The 19,277-nt window shown below is 41.3% G+C and overlaps 1 protein-coding gene across 5 annotated transcripts in view; it reads right to left on the reverse strand.

Moving 5' to 3' along the window:
* NTM (neurotrimin) overlaps positions 1-19,277 on the reverse strand; it is a 940,166-nt gene that overhangs the window by 104,808 nt on the left and 816,081 nt on the right. For all 5 annotated transcript variants that reach the window (XM_060605255.3, XM_060605261.3, XM_060605258.3 and 2 more), the window contains one exon: positions 2,870-2,995. In XM_060605255.3, the coding sequence (XP_060461238.1) occupies positions 2,870-2,995 (126 nt within the window). The remainder of the gene's footprint in view (positions 1-2,869; positions 2,996-19,277) is intronic.

Here is a 19,277-nt window from a genome sequence, read left to right on the forward strand (position 1 = left end):
AAAGTAGAACAAAAGATGACAAGAGCTCTTAGCCTTTGGAGGCTTTGCTAAGTTGTGGCATATCTTTTTTTTTTTTTTTCACCAAGGAACCCCAAGACTGTCCCAACTTATTTAAAATAAGTACCCTTTTGGAAATATTTAGGGGGGAAAGATGAAGGTCTTACTGCTAAGGGTCTCCAGCTTCGGTTCAGATCTGGCAGCAGTCCACTGACACCTCTGATCTCCAAATAATCAGTCACTGGGAAAACAGCACCCTGGTGAGTTCTGAGGTGATTAGTTACTGCTTGGCATGTCTCATCAGTTTGAATCTGCGATAGCTAATCTGGACCAGGGATCTGGAAAAGGCTGTTCATCTAAATTACTCTGATCCACAGGTAGATTCAGATTATCGTTCTCCTCACTCCTTGATCCATCTTCTGTTTCCATAACAGCCAAAACAGTAAAATGGAAGCATCTGGCACAGTCTCAGGTAAAGTCTCCTGAGGCAATGAGTCTGCTTAATGGCTACAAAAGGGGTAAAAAGACTCTAAGGTATGCCAGTGTGAACTTCAGCAAGATAAAAGAAAGAGGAGGCTCCAATGCCATAAGAGAGACAGAAGTAATTGTCAGGAAAAGAGAGAGAGGGGAAAAAAATGGAGGGAGAATTGAAATTAATGCACAGATGTTTAGGAGACTGAGAAAGAAAGAGAAAGTAAACAATAAAAAGAGAAAGCATGAAAGGGCAAGACAGAAGGAGATGTACAGAGGAGAAATGTCAGGAGGAGTACTTACAAAAGGACAAAGAGCTGAAAAGCTGGGAGAGGAAATCAGAGAAGATACCAGACAGGAGACAGAGGGAGACCTGCAAGAAGGAGGGGTCCAGTGCCTCTCTACATAAGGTAAAGTGAGTCTACCCAGGATGATGAATGTTCCACAGATTTTAAAAGCACAGAGCGCCCTGGCGTCCAATAGCACTGGGGACAAGCATTAAGCAGTGATGAATGGCGTGCATTGTGAACTTGGAAAGTCTGTCCATTTCGATGGACCCTGCCTCAGAGGTGCCCTAGAGCTACGTTCTCTCACTGATGATCTCATGCACAGTAGAAGTCTCCTCCCAGGTTTTGGGCCAGTCCATTTGTAAGGCCATTCCAAATCGAGAGAACTGCAGACATGTGAATACTCTCTCAGATCCATTTGCTCACAGTGGTAGAGTCAGAAATGGTTGCATGGGATTGCTCCCAGCAATTCAGGCCTAACACACTGAAAATTTCATGACTTCTCTGAGAATCTCCAGCAGGGCAAGTCTGTCTCTTTCTGTGAGAGGAATTCGATATGAGGGCCTACTCATAGTCCTACCCTGATTTCATTTAAATGTCCAAATGTTCTGCCATCTTTAGGAAGAGAGGATGTCTGCCCCCAGGGACAGATGTGTTGCTGGTGGGCAGCTCTCTGGTGCAGCCCCTTATGCAGACTATCTAGTGTAAAGAGAGACGCCTATTCCAAGGTCACAACTCTTCAGGGGATAGCCCAAATTCCAAGGCTGTTCTGCTGGTATAAAAGGTCACCCCCATCTCAACAAAGCATTGCTAAAGGGTAACACTGGCCTCAGAATTCTCCACAGGGTCAGCTGAGATGTTCCACTGGTCTTCAGGCAACTCAGCTTCTCCCTCAGCCCAGCCCTGCTTCCTTCCCTACCCCTTCATAGAAGTTGATCCCAAGAGAGCCTCAAATAAACTTCTTGCATGCCAATCACATTGTCAGGGTCTACTTTTGGGGGTCCCAACCTGCAACACCAAGGAGATATCCACTATGATGATTCCTTTAGAATCCTTGAACCTGTAGTACTCAGCCATACACATAACTTCATGCATACATGCATGCATAAACACACACACATACACATTTACTTAAACATAGCTCACATTAGCCAGCAATAAGCACTGAAATGAAGCATCTTTATTCACATATCTGTTCAAATGTCACCTTTTCAAAAGCCTTCTCCAACCGAACCTCTGGTTCTTCTGTCAATGTATACTGCTCTATTTTCTTATTCTTAACACCACTTGTTACATTGTAGATTCATTTTTTTTGTCACTTGTCTCCTGAGAATGGAAGCTCATGAGAACAAAAACTGATATGTTTTGCTTTATTGCTATATCCCCAGTGCTCAGCAGAGTGCCTGGGCTATTATAAGCACTCAGTACATATTTAAAAACAAATGAAATAATTTAATGCATCTTGCATAAAAGCTACCTTAATGATAAATGGCATCTCCCCTTAAAATCTAAAGGTTTAATGTTTAATCCATGAAAGCACAAAACAACACTTAGTCTGGTCTACAAAACATCTAGACATTTAGACAAGGTAAATTTTGCAATTTAGTCACATCTTGAGCTATATTTGTTATCTAAGATTAATCTGAGTAACAACAACAACACCACCACAAAACAGCTCATGGACTAGGGACCAGATATTTGTCAATGCTGAGGAGTCAGACTTGGACATTTTCCTTTTAGGACTATGCCCATTCAAAGTTTTTTTAAATCCTTATGTGTTGTGTTTTTAGTATCTTAGAACAACCATCTGGACAATGCCACCAATGATGATTGTTCCATCATCAAACAAGACCAATAAAGTTCACCCAGAACAGGTTAACACTATTGCACCCAGAAAGAATTGGAATTAATCTCCCCAGCATTCGAGAAACGCTCAGATTTGATTTCTGAAATCTTACAGGACATATTCCTGTCTTGTAGAGATCACCAAAATTCCCTTCAGAGCCATGAGTATACTATTATCAGGATACCAAAAATGTAGGGCCATTTGGATAAAGCCACCAGTGCCATGACCTCCTAGCCATGGCCAACAATTCTTCCATTTCTTCTCTTACCTTTTGGGGAGATGTGTCTCCAGGTAACCGTAGGCTCTGGTCTACCCGTTGCTATGCAGGTGAGGCTGATATTATTCCCTTCATTAATGGAGATATCTGAAGAAATCTCTACAATTTTGGGAGATACTGTAGAGACAAAAAAGATAAGAGGGAAATAAAAATCTTGCCGAAACATTTCTTTGTTGTCTTATAATGATAGTTGGCAGCACAGCCCAGGGGCTGAAATATTGGGACTATAGGAGTAAATGATTAAAAATTAGAGGAATTACCTTAAACATGAAAGAATTATCTTACCTTGAATTTAGCTTTTATTTCTTCCCATTTAAACACAGAGTCAGGGAGTCTGAGTGGGAATGGATTCCACTGCAATACTGCAATAACTGTTCTCCTAGCCTCCACCCGCTTCCTTCTCCACTCTCACCCCCACCCACCTCCGACACACATTCACCAGTCATTCTCCACACCGCGTTCAGAGTCCTCTTTATATAATGCAGTTCTGATTGTACCACATCTCTGCCTAAACACCTCCAGTTGCTCCGTATTGCCTACCTGAAAATACACAATCTTCTTTATGCCAGCATACTAGGCAGTTCAGAATCAAGCATCAATCTATGCTACCTATGATCTCACCTTTCCTTACCCTCCTTATTATCCCCGACACTCTATGTCCTTCTTGGCCATCACGCGTTTGGGATCTATATTGTCTCTTGTCTTCCTGGAAATTTTCTGGTCATTCTTTTTTAAAGTTTATTTATTTTGAGGGAGAGAGAGAGAGAGAGCAGGGGAGGGGCAGAGAGAAAGGGAGAGAGAAAATCCCAAGCAGGCTCCTCGCTGTCAGCACAGAGCCCAATGCAGGGCTCAAACTCACTGTGATAGCATGACCCAAACTGAAACTGACTGAGCCACCCAGGTGCCCCTCTAGTCATCTTTTAAAGTCCAAATCAAATGCCAGTTGGTGCAGCTTTCCCTACCCCTACTCGTGTCTGTCCTCCTTCAGATACTTAAGTTAAAGCTCTTCTTATCTGTGTTCCCAGAGCACATTACTCATACCTAATGGGGAATCAGAGAGAACAGCAATTAGGCATAACACATTTGGTCTCTTTGTCTCTCTCTATCCTAAATTAATCCCCCAAGGAGGCGAAAGGTTTATTCTAATTGGTAAAATTGCGAGTAGGATCCCACACTTCTTTCAGTCTTTTGTTTTGGAACCAGGCTTCCCTTAGGAAGCTGTTTTCCAGTGTCGTCTTCCTCAGACATGTGACACAGGGGCAGCATCCCATGGGGTCTTGTACACCCTACAGCACAGCCTCCACTTGCCTATATGTATCTGTCTCATTCTTGTGTTCTAAATTAGAAGCCCATTGTTGCTATACATCTAAGCCTAATTCTCTAGTACCATCTTTCCCACTGGTGAATGTGGCATTTAACTCAAGTATGACATTTGTTTCTCTTATTTTCTAATTGATTTATAAAGTAAGGGTGACATTCATGAGCTTCCAGACTCCAGTTCTTGACACCTATGTTATGGTTATTTGCTTAGCATCTCTCATCCAATAACCAAGAACTTTTTCACAGCCTGAGCCATGACTGAATCATATTTATAACCAGGGAAAAAGCACAACAAATATTTATAGGATGGAATTATAATGATATTCAAGGGAACCACCTTTCCAACCTGCTACATGTTTGTAACAATATCAGAACTGGATTACAAACACATATCAGTTCAGTCTCACAGGCACTAGTTTTAACACATTAGTTCATCATAAATTAAGTGACCCCTCCATTCAGCTCCCTTAGGGCTCTTCAAATTAGGTTCTTCCCTTGAATAAGCCACCCTCTGAGCCATCAGAGTGTGCAATTCCAGCACACATCATCTACCCAATACACAATGCCATCTGGCTTGCTGAAGATATCAGGAAACTTAAATGTCAAATTATTTCCTGTCCCAAGGCCAGATGATGAACCCCCTCATTTGAAAATCAGATTGATCGCAAATTTCCATGCTGGACTTTCCTCTTCTGCTTGAACCATTAATCACTCACTTCTAATTGTGTTAGGCTTTCTTCTCCATGGAAACGGGATCATCCAGGTATCTTCTAGCCTCCTTCCTTCCTTCCTTCCTTCCTTCCTTCCTTCCTTCCTTCTTGCATAGTGTCTTCCACTCCCTTCCCACACTCCACCTTACTGGGAACACTCATTAATAAGCATGTGTTGCACTTTTATTTCCTAATCCCCATACCTTTGCTGCTGATTTTGGTCACTTAGACTCTCTTCTCCAACTATGTATACCTATTGGAATTATACAAGGCCCAGGTGAGGGCCTTCTATAAGGTTGTTCAGATATCTCTACAAAGATGTCACCTCTCTTTCCTGGCAATCCCATAGCCTCTTCCAAGTCATTTAAAATAAACTTGCTTATGTTACACTTGTCTCATCTTTCCGGTATGCTATACATTCTGAGTATAAGATCTAAAGACTTAGTCTACTTTTTTATTTTCTGCTGTCTTGAGTGGGGTGTCATACAAAAAGTAAACATCAATTAATCATTTTTAGATATAAATCCATATTGAGCTTTAGACAGAGAGACAGCGTGTGTGTGTGTGTGTGTGTGTATGAATTTGCACATACACCTGCACTCTCACAACTATTTGATAGGACAGATACAACTATTTGGTAGAAGAGTCTATGTGGTGAGGGCTGGGGAGTGCCCATTGGCTCTATGATCCAGGACTTCTAAGACGTGACATTGCAATTTATGGCTGTACCATTTTAAAAGCTAGATTGAATCTTCTTGGACAGAAAGATAGTTGATGGGTTAATGACTGGACACTTGATTTGCTGACTGTCTGAAGGATCCAAGTTTCTAAGTGCTCTCAGTCTTAAAATCATTTAAACTTGATGTATTTTATTCACTGCTTTAACTGTAACAGTCACTGCTTGCACCACCACTCCCCCAACCCATACATTCACCTGGCCCTTGCTCCCACCCAGCGTTGGCACCCACAAAGCTTTGCTTGCTTCCTGGAGGACAGACAGCTTGCATAATGACTGTGTTGGCCTTGCAGACACGGCTTCAACTGTGCAGGTAAGTAATTTATTGATCTGTAAAGCACTCCGAGATGCTCTGCAAGAGATTATGTCACGCCAACGCCATGCAATAAAATAAAAAATGATGGACTTTGTGAACACAGGGTGATTTAGGGTTTGTAGTTGGAAGTGTGCTTAAAGTACATTTTAAGTGGAAATCAGACTGGGTAATGAATTACTCTTGCTTTGGAAGGGTTTACTGGGAGTTCATTTTCCTGGCTTCTTACATGATAGCTAATCTGCTAATCATACACTAGAGAACAATGGACAGCCCCCAAGTAGAATAGAAGGTGTTTTGGGCCAGAGCTGTCAGCACAGTAAGTATATTAAATGAGACAATCACACCTTATGCTTGGAAGAATCATCTAGAATTGTCTCCCTCCACTAACAGTTGGCAAGTATCCAACTTATGAAGTAGAAGTTGGAGAAATGCTTGCTGTCCTTTCAATTTTGCCCAGGAGAGCAGTTCAGAGGTGGCACATGGCCCCAGATAAGTTTGAAAGGCAGACCTTTCATGGCATAGAGCTGTGGTAGTTTGACAAGAGGTGCAATCCCAATTATCAGAACTAAATTGGCATAGTACCTAAGATACTAGGGGATTGAAAGTATCATTTTCCAGGAGGAAACTGCTAGCACACTGTCAGTATTTAAAATTAAATTGAATTGATAAGGATGCACTGTGGTCTTAGCTAATTCATGTTCATAAAAAAGTTCTGGCCAACTAAGATAGGATTATTTATATATTTATATTGTTTCCATGGATACATTCTGCATCTTACCTCTTCTCATTATGCAGGCTGTTGGAAACATACTAGGATTACTTTGTCTGTCCTTCCTTCTTTAATCAATATTCATTGATCACTTCCATACACTGGCATTATGCTTAGCACTAAGAATTTAACACTAAACAAGACACAGCCCTTGTCCTCAAGGAGTTACAGTCTAGAGATATAAAAATTGGTCCAGAAATATATACCTTTAATGTATTGTGACACAGAAGAATAGAAATGGTATTAAGGGAATACAAAGGATAGACACTTAAGCCAGCCTGGAGATGGATGTCATGTCAGACCTTGTGGATGTGTGACACTTAACTAAGCCCAAGATAAGTAAAAGTGAATCTGAAGAGGAGAAGAGGGAAGGCATTGTAGGAAAAGGAGACATAAGAAGAATACTATTATTAAGAGTTTTTGTGGCAAGGCATAATTATTAATGGAAGAAGAGCTGCTGACAGAGGCTGGGCTAAAAGTCTTTCAGCGAACATTTGGTGAACAACTCCTATATACACAACTGTGTTGTTGGTATATGAAAGACATGCAGAAATATATAAATTCTGTTGGCTCTCCACTAGCTTACAATCTGTTTGAGGAGACAGTGACTATGAACATCCTAGAGAGTTGAAAAATAAAGCAAAATTTGTCACAAAATTGTGTGGGGTTGAATATCAAGTGAATGGTACAAATATTCAGTCCTGTAAATTGGGAAAAGGGAGGACACTGCAAGTAGGAGTGTTAGAGTGACTTTGCCTTGGCTAGCGAGTCTATTTTGGATACCAACAAATGAAAAACAGTCACAAAGGCTGAGAAAGTAAAGCCACTTCAAGTGGAACAGGAACACCTGGGGATCAATGGGAAGCAGAAATTCATGAAATGTATGAAGACACAGTTTATTTACTACAAAAGACAAAAGAGAGTAGTGGTTGAGATCCTGACTTGAATATGTTCAAACTGGGTAACCTTAGCCAAATTAATTCACCTCTCTGTGTCTCACTTCCTCATCTATGGAGCAAAGCTAACAATACCATGTACCTCTTGGGTTTTTTTGAGGATTTAAGGAGTAAGTTTACAAAGTGGACTTAAAGGAGGTCCTAGCAATTTGAAGTGCTCAATAAGTGAGTTTTAATATTATATGCACTTGGCAAACACATTATGTAGTGTCAATACAGAATGGGTGGTTGATAGATTTTAACTGATTAAAGGAAGAAGAGGATATAAGATCAATGAAGAAAGCTAAAGCCAAATTATGGAACAGCTTGACTAGATCCTAGATTTTCACTCTATTCTATAGGCAACAGCATGTATTTGAAAAATTTTAAAGAAAAAAATCCCTAATATTTTCAATGTACTTTAGGCAAAACAATCTGCAAAAATGTGTCAGACAGAATGAAAGACAGAAATTGAAGTCAAATAAATCAATCTATATTAGAGTGATATTCAAGGCATGGATTAAACTGTTGGCTCTATAAGGATGGAAAGAAAAGGATGGTTTTAAGATCAACGCCCAGGAAAATGCACGGGTACTTGATTGCCAGGAGGGAGGAATTAGAAATAATGAGTCAAGTGTGAATGCCATTTTGTTCAACAGCAGTTAGATGGCTAAGTAGCACATTCCTGGAAGTTATATGGAGATCTTTTGGGGAGGACATTATTTTGATGAGTTAGATTCTGTTTTAGACATTCTGATAGACATGAAGGCAGATTTAACCTTTCGGCAATTACAGTGATGCCATTAAAGGTCTGGGGCAAGGTCCCAGAATAGGATTTGAAAGTCAACAGCAGAGGAGTAATAATTGAAGCTTCAAAAGTAAATGAGATGTGCTAAGAGTTCATGCTTCCTTAAAAAGGCCATCAGCTAGTTTCCACATACATGTATGTAACATCTCTGCTGACTTTAAGTTCTGAACCTAGAAAAAAACACCAATATGGGAACAGGAAGACCAAGAAGTGAAGAGGTTATGTTTGGGAAGGGAGGCAGAAGCCCAGTGATCCACACTCTGAATACAGTTCCACATTTAAAACATTATGTTAAGGTTTAATCTGGCTCTTATTGAATTCTAATTCAGAAGTGTAAATAATTAAATAAGATAATTATTGAAACAGTATTCTAGGGAACTTCCTCATTCTTGGTTTAGCTTCCACTGCCCAGGTGTTAAGTTTTAATAATTATGCCATTAATAAATAGCAATTTGCTGTTTTTAGCACACAGTAGATATCCTATTAAATCCAAATTAAGATGCTTTATTAAGCATTGCACAGTCCTGTGGGGCTGGGAATGCACATAAGTTGCTTGGACCAGGTTGCTCCCCATGGCACATGCAGATCTATGCATCCCAGATGGCTCCCTTTACTGCCAGTGGCAGTTCTCCTGCCTCTTCTCTGTAGCGAAGATCTGAGATGCCTATGGCAGCTAATGGTAGTTTTCACAGCAAGGGCTGCTTCACTACTAAGGCCTTGAGACCTCTGTCCTTACATAACTAAAAGGACCAATCTGGAACACCCTTAACTTTCCTGGTTTCCAGATCCCACACAGAGACTCTCAGGTGTATGTTAATAGCCTGGTGCATGAATGTGCCATCTAGATCAAAAAGCTGAAGATGCAATCAAGCAGGTGTTGGTTTGTGGACTAATACGTCTTTTGTTACTGGTCACTGTAGACCAGGGCAAAGTCTCATGCAAAATATAACTGTTAATTGAACTTCTTTTTCTCATTCGGACTAAACAAAGAGATGAGTTGGTCATGGAGCATGAAAACTCCTTCTTTGAGGTCAAAAGCCCTTCATGAACCAGAGCCTGCCTCTCTCTATCCATCCCAAATCATTCTCTTTTTCTCACTCCACTGGCTACCCTTCCTCCTGAAACACTCACAGGTCATTCATTCCTTGACTCAGATGCATTCTGCTTATCTTTTTCCCTGCTCTTGACCTGGATGGTTTTGTCTTATTCTTTAAATCTTAGCTCCTCTACGAAGCCTTCCTTGATCACCCTTTCTAAAGTGGAACATGCCATACTAGATGGTTACATAATTACCTGCCTCTTCCCAATACAGTAAAACCTTGGTTTGTGAGCATAATTCATTCTGGAAACATGCTTTTAATCCAAAGCACTTGTGTATCAAAGTGAATTTCAAGAACAATTGGCTCAGCTGTGACCATGTGACACTCGGCATCACGTACTACTCATATTGCAGACACTGCTCGTTTATCAAGTTAAATTTATTAGAAATGCTTGCTCATCTTTCAGAATACTCACAGAACAAATTACTTGCAATCCAAGGTTTTACTGTAAAATGTAAGCTCTGTTGCCTGTTTTGTTCATTGAGATGCTCAGCACATACCATAATATCTGGCACAGCTTTCAATAAATATTTTTTGAATGAATGAGTTAGGGTGTTTTTAAATTTTTTTAATGTTTATTCATCTTTGAGAGACAGAGCATGAGTGGGGAAGGGTCAGAGAGAGGGAGACACAGAATCCGAAGCAGGTTCCACTCCGAGGTGTCAGTACAGAGCCCGACGTGGGGCTCAAACTCACAAACTGCGAGATCATGACCTGAGCCAAAGTCGGATGCTCAACCGACTGAGCCACCCAGGAGCCCTGCGTTAGGGTGTTTTTATTCGACTGTTTGGAAATGCAAATAAATTGAATGAAATGAACTTCCTCCAGATCTTGAAATGACCCCTAAAGACTCTCAGTATCTATAATAATACTTATAGTAGCTATTTATTAAATACCTGTTGTATAATAGATATTTTACATATATTACTTTATTTTATCCCTGCATTAACCCCACAAGTAGATATTACTTCTAAAGTGCCCTAATGTCCTCATTTATCTGGAACTGTAGAGTCTCCTGGAACATAGGACTTACACTGCCAAAATCAGAAAAGTTCCAGGCAAGTGGGGGTGTGTTGTCTCCCTAATTATTTCCTTTCCTACATTTTACAGATGAGAATAATTATATTCAGAGGGATCAAGGAACTTGTTCAAGGGCATACAACTGAAGATTGCAGAGTTGAAGAGTGTTTTTGAAAATGAGGGATTATATGAGTTAGAAAATACAAACTGCATGTGGAATCATGGATGCATACTTTAAAAACCATAAACATACTGAGTACACACATAGACACATGCATGCATTGACACATTTTGAATCTCTGTTGTTCATTACATATTTTACAGGGAGCTTGGCTCCATTATTTCATTTAATCTTGACAGAATCCTCTGAGGAATACTACTATTCCTACTTACATATGAAGAAATTAAGTCTTAGTGAGATTTTTGTAATTTGCTCAAAGTTATCCAGGTAAAGCATTGACAGTGGGACCTGAATGTAGATTCTATATGACCCAAATATATTAAGTCTATTGGAATTCACATTACCAAAAACTGTGACCTTTGCTAAACTCATCCGTCCCTTTCACTCATCATCCCTTTTCACCTCTCTATGTGAATATCTTCATGCTTATGGTACATTCGGGAAAGGGAGCCCTCTCTGCTCATTTGTATATGGTGCTATTCTCTGTCAGAAGAGTGGAGGGGAGGTTCCAGGAGTATATTTCTTGAGACTTCCCACTCTTGCATAAATATCATGTTGTCCTCCCTCCTCCATCAGCAGAACCTCCTCATCAGCACCCTCATGTTTAGCTTCTACTAATATGAGCTGAGGCAGGTAGCTGTAGCCTTCCTGGACAGCCTTCCTGGGAGGCAGCACTGTAGTTCCCCCAACCTGACTGTTTCATCCAACCAGGTGTTCCTGGCTGTCTCTACACCATGGCAGAGAAATAATCAATTAAACCCACTGCTGTGTCCACTGAGAACTTATTTGGCTTATTTTGACTGAAGAGACTAGTCAGTCAGTCTTTCCATCTTCTGTCCTTTTCCCCTCCCTTCCTGCTTTCTTTCTTTTTCTTTCTTTCTTTCTTTCTTTCTTTCTTTCTTTCTTTCTCTTTCCTTCCTTATTCCTTCTTTCCAATAAAAAAATTATAATTGAATGCATATTCCAATATTATGGGTTCTGTGGGATTTCTTATCCCTCAATAAAAAGAACCCTAAGCTTTGCATCAGAAGATCAGGTATTAAGACCCGACCCAACAATCACTAGCTGCATAAACTCATGTAAATCATTTAACTCACTGATTTCCTTAATTATATGAATACTATCTTGCTTCTTTAGAATAGATTGCCTATGGATCAGACAAGACTGTGAGAAATCACATTTTAAACATAAAATACTATTCAAAAGTGATTTATTAGTGTTACTAAAAATGTGTACCCCTAGAGGCCAATATGAAGACAAATACAGACATTAAGGGCTGTGGGGGAGGGGCTTTGGCTTTGTGGTGGAGATGGGACCCCCACCCCTTGCCAAAGTGGATGCTAAGCACCAGGTAGATACCTGTGCTAGTGGTTCTGAGGCATCTTTAAGTCAGGATGCTGGCTGCAGCTCAGGATGGGGATGTGCAACAGGACTCCATTCCCTTGCCAGCAGTGAGCTTGCCTCCACTTTCCAGAAGGGAAAGGTCAGATTACAGACATTCAGAATCCTAAATTAGAGGTTGAAATCGCTCTTAATGGCAAAGCTCAGGCAGATTGTTTCATCTTTTACCAGAACCCTTTTGTCATTTCTTATATCTCATTCTTTCTCCTTCTCCATATTAAAACCCTTCATGTTTGCTGGAAAATCATGAAGTCCTGGGAGAAAAGCTAGTGATTTATTCAGGATTAGTCATAAACCACTGGTTCTGAAGTTTGGAATTTGTTCCTTTCAGGATCAGCTGAAATGTGGAAGGAAGTTTTTATGAGTTCTGCTCTCTGACCCAATTTAGTCGTTCCTGATAGAGACGTAGGAGAATAAAATAAACACCATGCATTCTTCACTCTATGCTTTCCTGCTTCTGGGCATATTAGTGTGAATTGAATTTCACAGCAACTTACCTGGAACCATAAGTGCTCCATTATATTTGGCATCATCCAAGAAATTGCTAAGAAGTATCTTTTCATCAGTTGTTTAATGTGGGAACAAAAGGGTATTACTACTAAGCATGATGTGGACCTGCCATCCAGACAGGACTGGTTGTTTTCCAGCTTCCAGCACAATGGCATTTGCTTTTGGTTCAATGTGCATGACTGACTTCATGCTCCACTCACCAAATAGGACCTGATTTTTAGAGACCAGGTCATGAAGGGAGGAGAGACGGAATGGGAAGGGAAGGGAAGGGCCACTGAACACCTTCTATGCTAAGTACTTTACCAGAGCTTGACATTCTCTGCTTCCTTTTAAATTCTCACAGTAATTCCTAGGCATTATCCCCACTGCACAATAAAGACAATGAAATTCAGAGAAGTTAAACAAGTAACCCAAGGTCATCATACAGGAAGTCAGACAACTAAAATTCGCTAAAAATGTGTTTCTAAAAATATCATCTAAACTTTACACAAACTAGAGGTCCTCAAAAACTAAAATAATGCTACCCAAAAGGGAATCAACTAATAGCCTGATTCACTTACATAGTTTTATGAGAATAAAAAAAAAAGAAAAAGAGAGAGAGAGAAATCCAAGGCAGTATTACTTTTTATTATTACTCCTGATGGAGAACTAATATTTTTTGAACACCTAATAAATACTAGGCACTTGCCATGCATTTTCCCATTTAATGCAAAACACTGAGGCTTTAAATAGCTAACAAGGTGCTCAAAGTCACTAGGCTAGAAAGTGGCAGATCCCAGATTCAAGCTTTTTCTATAGGGCTTTGGGTATCAAATGAAATATGTAGGTACAATTGAAATCACTTAGTGAACTGCTAATCATTCCACAAATGAATGCTATTGTGATTGAGATAATGCAGAGTTCAATCAATTAGTGGTAAACAGCATAATTGTCTACTCTAACAATCCAACCCGGAATTGCTGACCGGGATTTCTTTATAGCACACCTATGACATCTTCTGAAATCCATGTTTTCTTCACATGCATCTCCAAGGTGGCAGTGGTAGGAAAGTTCTGATGCCCCCTGCTTCTAATTTCTGCTTACCAGCAAGTGTCTAGTCTTGTTTTCCCCAGAAGCTAGAGCCTGCCACTAAGCCTCTTCAAGCAGTTTCCTTTGTTCCCTTGCCCTCTGGCATATGGCTATGTCTCTCTCTTCCTAAAGCAAGAATGCAGCTGCTGCCCATGAACTTCAAGCGGCCAGTTAAGGAAAGCTCTAGAACTGTGTCTGCCACTTTGCTCCTCCCCCAGTCATTATCGGTTGCCCCCCTGTTCCAGAAAGACTTTTTGCCTAAGCTCTGAAAGATCTCCAGAGAAAGGAGACACAGACCCCATATGACTCAGGACAATGCCTGCCACCCTGGGCCTTAGCTGGAGAAACCCTTTAGATACATTTGAGTTTTAGGGGCCTGCCATTCCTGTGGTGCCATGATGTTTTCAATAGGGGTCCTTTTCCTCCCAATTTAGGAGGAGGTTAGCTAACTCTGCCCCTTGGATGTTCTTGCTTCTACACAGCAACTTGCCTTGTGGAGAGAGGAATGGTCCTTCTACCACACTCAGTGCCATCTCCTAACCCCAGGACAGATTCATACTTCTCCATCTTGTGATGGTACAAGATAACAAGTAAGAGTGTCTGTGTAGGTCACCATAATCTCGTGGACTTCTAGCAATGATTCTCTTAACTCACACTCTCCTCTTGCCTTTAAGAGTTGCTCAGGTGTTCAGGTGCCAGCCATTGCCCACTTCTGGGCTGTTCCATCCAGGCCAAATAGAGACAAGGGAGACAGGGGGCAGGGAGGGAGCCCTCACCTCCTGGAGACTCTGGGTTCAGCCCTGCAGAAGGCTGTGTCTCTGGGCTGCCAATCTGCTGGCTGCCAACAGTGACAAGCTCACTTACCTTCTCAGCTGCCTTGGTGGTGACATTGGCACTTTAATTCCTAATTGCCTAAAAGCACTGGTAGTTATGCACTCACACACAGGCTATAAAACCATGTGCAGCAAGGGACTATGCCGACTGCAGTTGGGAGGTAGTGGCGAAGTCCTCCCCACTCCACCCTTGACTGTCGTATGGAATGGATTCTTCCACAGCTGTTGCTCTTTTCCCAAACATGCCTGCAAGGTTGAATTCAGAGGAAGGGAGACAGCCCTGAGGGGAGTTTCTGTCTCTCTCCACCTGAGTACTGCTATCATGTATGTCAAAATGAAAATTTGAGTTATACCCACGTTCCCTGTGACCATCATCTTTGGGAATAATTTAGGCAAGTGGAAGAAACATCTCATTATCTGGCCTTGAATCCTGAAGCCCAGGAAGTGGCCCCAGTGCTGTCCAAAGTAACTTGTCAGTTGGTTTTAAACTGATTTCTTGTTCTGAGGCCTTATTGCCACTAAATCCCTCATAAAGGTTAAGGTCTGTGAGCAGATCAAGGTGAAGCCTCTTCCCCTCCAGCATGAGGGGTGGAGATGCAGGCTGGTCTGTTTTAAGCTACAAGTTCTCAGTGATTGTGATGGCTCTCTTAATCCCCCTGTGAAATGTCACAGTGCTGGAGCAAGTGAGGGAAGCAGTTGGGGAAAGAAAAAAGTTCCAACATGACCTCTTGTTAATACAAAGCTTGTCAAACACATCACCTAGAAATACCAAATGTCTTTATTAGATTCTTTTATCTCCCCTGGAGATTGGAGGGATGCAACCAGTTGCTTCTTGGTGGAGATGTCATCATCCAGAAACTAATTAAAGGCTATGCGGGAAGCTGGGTCTCTCGCACTCCAGAGAACAAAATGCGTTAGCAACCGAAGTTATATATATATATATATATATATATATATATATATATATATATATCAAGTGAACTTTATATTGAAAAGGGCAAGTTGGGAATTTGACAATAACTCTTTCTCCCTCATCAGCTCACAGCAGGTGGAAGTGGGCCCATCAGGATGTCAATGAATCTTGACACGAGGCCATCTGCTCCCCCGCATCACTCAGGCAGGGATTTCTCCTCTCTGATACCCAGATACCCAGGGTTGGAAAACACCTGACTGCTTACTATGGGAAATACAACTGCAAGGTCTTCATGCCAGCATCTGCCCTTCTCCATTACAGTGCAAGACATGTGCACTCAGGACAACATTAATTTATCTGTGCGCATCAAGAAGCTTCACTTCTCCCTCTGTAAAAAAAAAAAAGGATCTAATAATTATCCTTCTCATAGGGCTATCCTGGGGATTCAATGAGTTCATATGCATAAAGGGCTTAGAACAATACTGTGCCTACAGTGTGTGCTCAACAAAGGATAACAATTTGGCCTATTTGTCATGTTTATTTCATTGTTCAATAGAACGATGTCTCAAACAGAGTTCTGGATTCCACCCCCTCCTACCTGCTCCATCCTGGTTAATGACACCATCATCTATTTACTTGTCCAAGACAAAGACACAGGAATCATCTCTTATTTCTGTCTTTATCTCAATTTACACAACCATTGTTAAGTCTTGTTGGATTTATCTCAGAAATAACCCTCACCATGCCTTGATCTCATTTTCTTGTCTCTTACTTTGCAGGCCCATCATCTTTTGGGGGGTTGTGCTTATACCACTGACATGGGAATTCCATTCCCTGCATCAAAGATGGGATAATTAAAAACAACAACATAATTCAGATTACATCCCCTCCTTAAAAACCTCAATTTGCCCCGACTGCAGTGAAATCTGAAGTTCATACCTGTGTCTCTAACACAGCTGCCCCCTGAGGAGCTCTGACTTTACCATCAACTGTTCTGCCCAGAATTAACTCAGCTTCAGTCCCCAGACCTGTCTTCTGTTCCCTGAAGGTGCCAAGCTGGCTTTTCCCTCACACTTTCCAGTCTTTCAGTTTCTGTTCCTTCTCCAGAAATGCTCTTTCTCCAGATCTCCATATGGTTGGTTTGTTGGTTGGTTGGTTGTCATTTGGTTCTTATTTCAGTTGTCACCTACTATGCATCCTTCCTGACCATGCCATCTAAGATAGCTTCCTATCCCACCCTATTATTCTGCTTTAGTTATTCTGGGATATGCATCTATTTCCTGAAATCCTCATTTGTTTGCTATTTGCTGTTTATGTCTTCTCATTAGGATGCAAAGCCCATGAGAACAGAACCACATCCATATCTCACCACTCTCTCCCTGTCACCTAGAATAGTGCACAGCACACAGTAGGGATTATTTTTTTATGGATACATGAACTCCCCTGGTCAGAATTAGTTGTTCCTTTCCTTGTCTTTTTGTGCCCCTTTATTCAAACCCCTCTCATGCAGAATATCATGTAACGTCTTAGTAAATTTTGGCATAAGCACTTAGCACCCTCACTAGAATACGAGACTTGTAAGGAAACATCTATACTATTCTTATTTATTTTCCATGCTTCACCTTTTGTATCCCCCAACATGGAAGGGTATTCTTTACTTAGAGGCACAACAACTGAGTGTTCATATCTGTTTTTGAATGGCATCATACATATTCTCTTTCCTGTGGCTCCACAGTATTAAAATAGATATTTTTGGTAATAGGTTTGGTGGCCTAATGGGAATGATTAAACTGTTACTGCCACACTGGTGGTCTATAGGAGCACAAGCACGTGCGCGCGTGCACACACACACACACACACACAAGATATATTTATCAAGAATCAGCGGGCAGGGCAGTCGTATTTCCTACTACAAAAATTGTTGCTTGTCAGGAAACCAGAGAAAATGTCAACAAGCTTTTGAGAAGTCCAAGTTCCATATCTTCTTCCAGGGCATGAGGACATCAAAGGAAACAATGGCCTACGGTCTGCTCTTCTTTTACTGAGGTTGTGTTGAGTAACACAGAAAAGCTAAACAAAAAATCTGTCACCAGGCAATAAATTAAAAATAGGTCTGTGCTACTGAAGATAAATCAGTAACTTTAATACTCCTCCCCTGAGCTGGGCATCTTCAAGGAACATAGGACAGGTGTCTCCAAGCTGAAGTATTGGTTAAAAAGCTGTCCTTTAAATTACATTTGGGCTATTTCTTTTCTGGCTGCCTGTATTTTTTGTGATCTATCTGGAGGCTTAAAAAGACACACAGAAAAATAAATCTCAGTTCCATTAAGCACACACTATGGACTTGCATATTTGTTCTTATCTCGTGGCCTCCCTTCCTTTCTATCATCCCCCAGTCCCCCCACCTCCCCAATGCCATCAAACGTCGGCACCAGAAAATGTTTACCATTACTCCAGACACTGATACTAATCTAATTCCCTGTAATTGCTATTCATCATCATGTAGGCTTCTTTTCTCTTATAATAAGCTCTAGTGCTCACACCCCACACATTCTATAACTCCAGATATAAACTCATATATGCTTATTTCTAGAATCAGAATGGTTGGCATAGGAATCGGCTTCCATCTACAGTGTCAATCAGAGAACATGGGTCAGCGGATACTGACAAGGGTGCAATGCTATGGGTCTAGATGAGATTAACACAAGTTAATGTACTTGCCTTCATTTGAAATCAGGCACAGGCCCCTGCTGAGATGAATCAATATTTAATAATTGTGAGATACAGTTATGTGTATGGGAAAGGGTCTCCTTTTCACCCTCATGGGGAACTGTTTGCAACAACACTGCACATACAGCATCTCATAATGTCTGGTGCTAGCTCCTCTGGCAATTCCTATTTTTATCAGCAGCACCATCCATTTCTAAAATGCATAACAAAGATAATAAGCTAACCCCCAAAAGAGATCTGCCTAGACCAAAGTGGCTAGGGACCAGCACGAGTTCATAAAAGTAGGCAATGGAATTTTCTTTACTGGAGATGTGGGCTAGGAAGGGTGCTCTGGAGTCCAGGAGGAGAAGGAACAACTTTATTTCCAAAAGTACTTAGTGCAGAATTTAAAAGCAGTCCTCCCAGGGCTGAGGCCATGTCATTGAGAGAGAAAAGACACAGACTTCTGCCCTTCTCAGTCTTCAGTTCTCCATCTATGTCACCCTGAGCCATCACTGTTTGCCATACTTTAGCCTTCTCAACCATAACAGGAGGGTGTCAGGCTAGCCAGAGTTTCTTGGCCTTGGGACTATTGACATTTGGGGATGGATGTTTCTTTGTTGTGTGGTGCTTGCCTATGCATTGTAGGATGTTTAGCAACATGCCTGGTCTACCCACTAGATGCCAGTAACATCTCACTCCCATGACCCCAGAAGTTTCAACAACCAAGAATGTCTTGAGACACTGCCAAATGTCCCCTGGAGGGTTAAGTCACCATCACACCCGCCCCCCAACCCCAAATCACTGGGCTAGCCAACTCTTGGAATGTCTCCTAACTTTCCGACTCTGTGATAGTTACAATTGTTTGAAAGCTTCTCCCACATATCACTCTCCTTCTAATTGCCCAGGGTTCATTTTCAAAGCAGAGTTATGTGTTGTCTGCCGTGAACCTCACTTCTCAGCCTTTAAAGGCACAGTGGTGCTAAATTCATTGTCACGTTCCTCAGCACATCCCCCACTAGATACTTCTCAGTTCCAGCTCCAGATGCAGATGCTGTGTCAACAAGCAT

This window comes from Panthera onca, chromosome D1, assembly GCF_046562875.1.
Source record: "Panthera onca isolate mPanOnc1 chromosome D1, mPanOnc1 haplotype 2, whole genome shotgun sequence".
Classification (NCBI taxonomy): Eukaryota; Metazoa; Chordata; class Mammalia; order Carnivora; family Felidae; genus Panthera; species Panthera onca.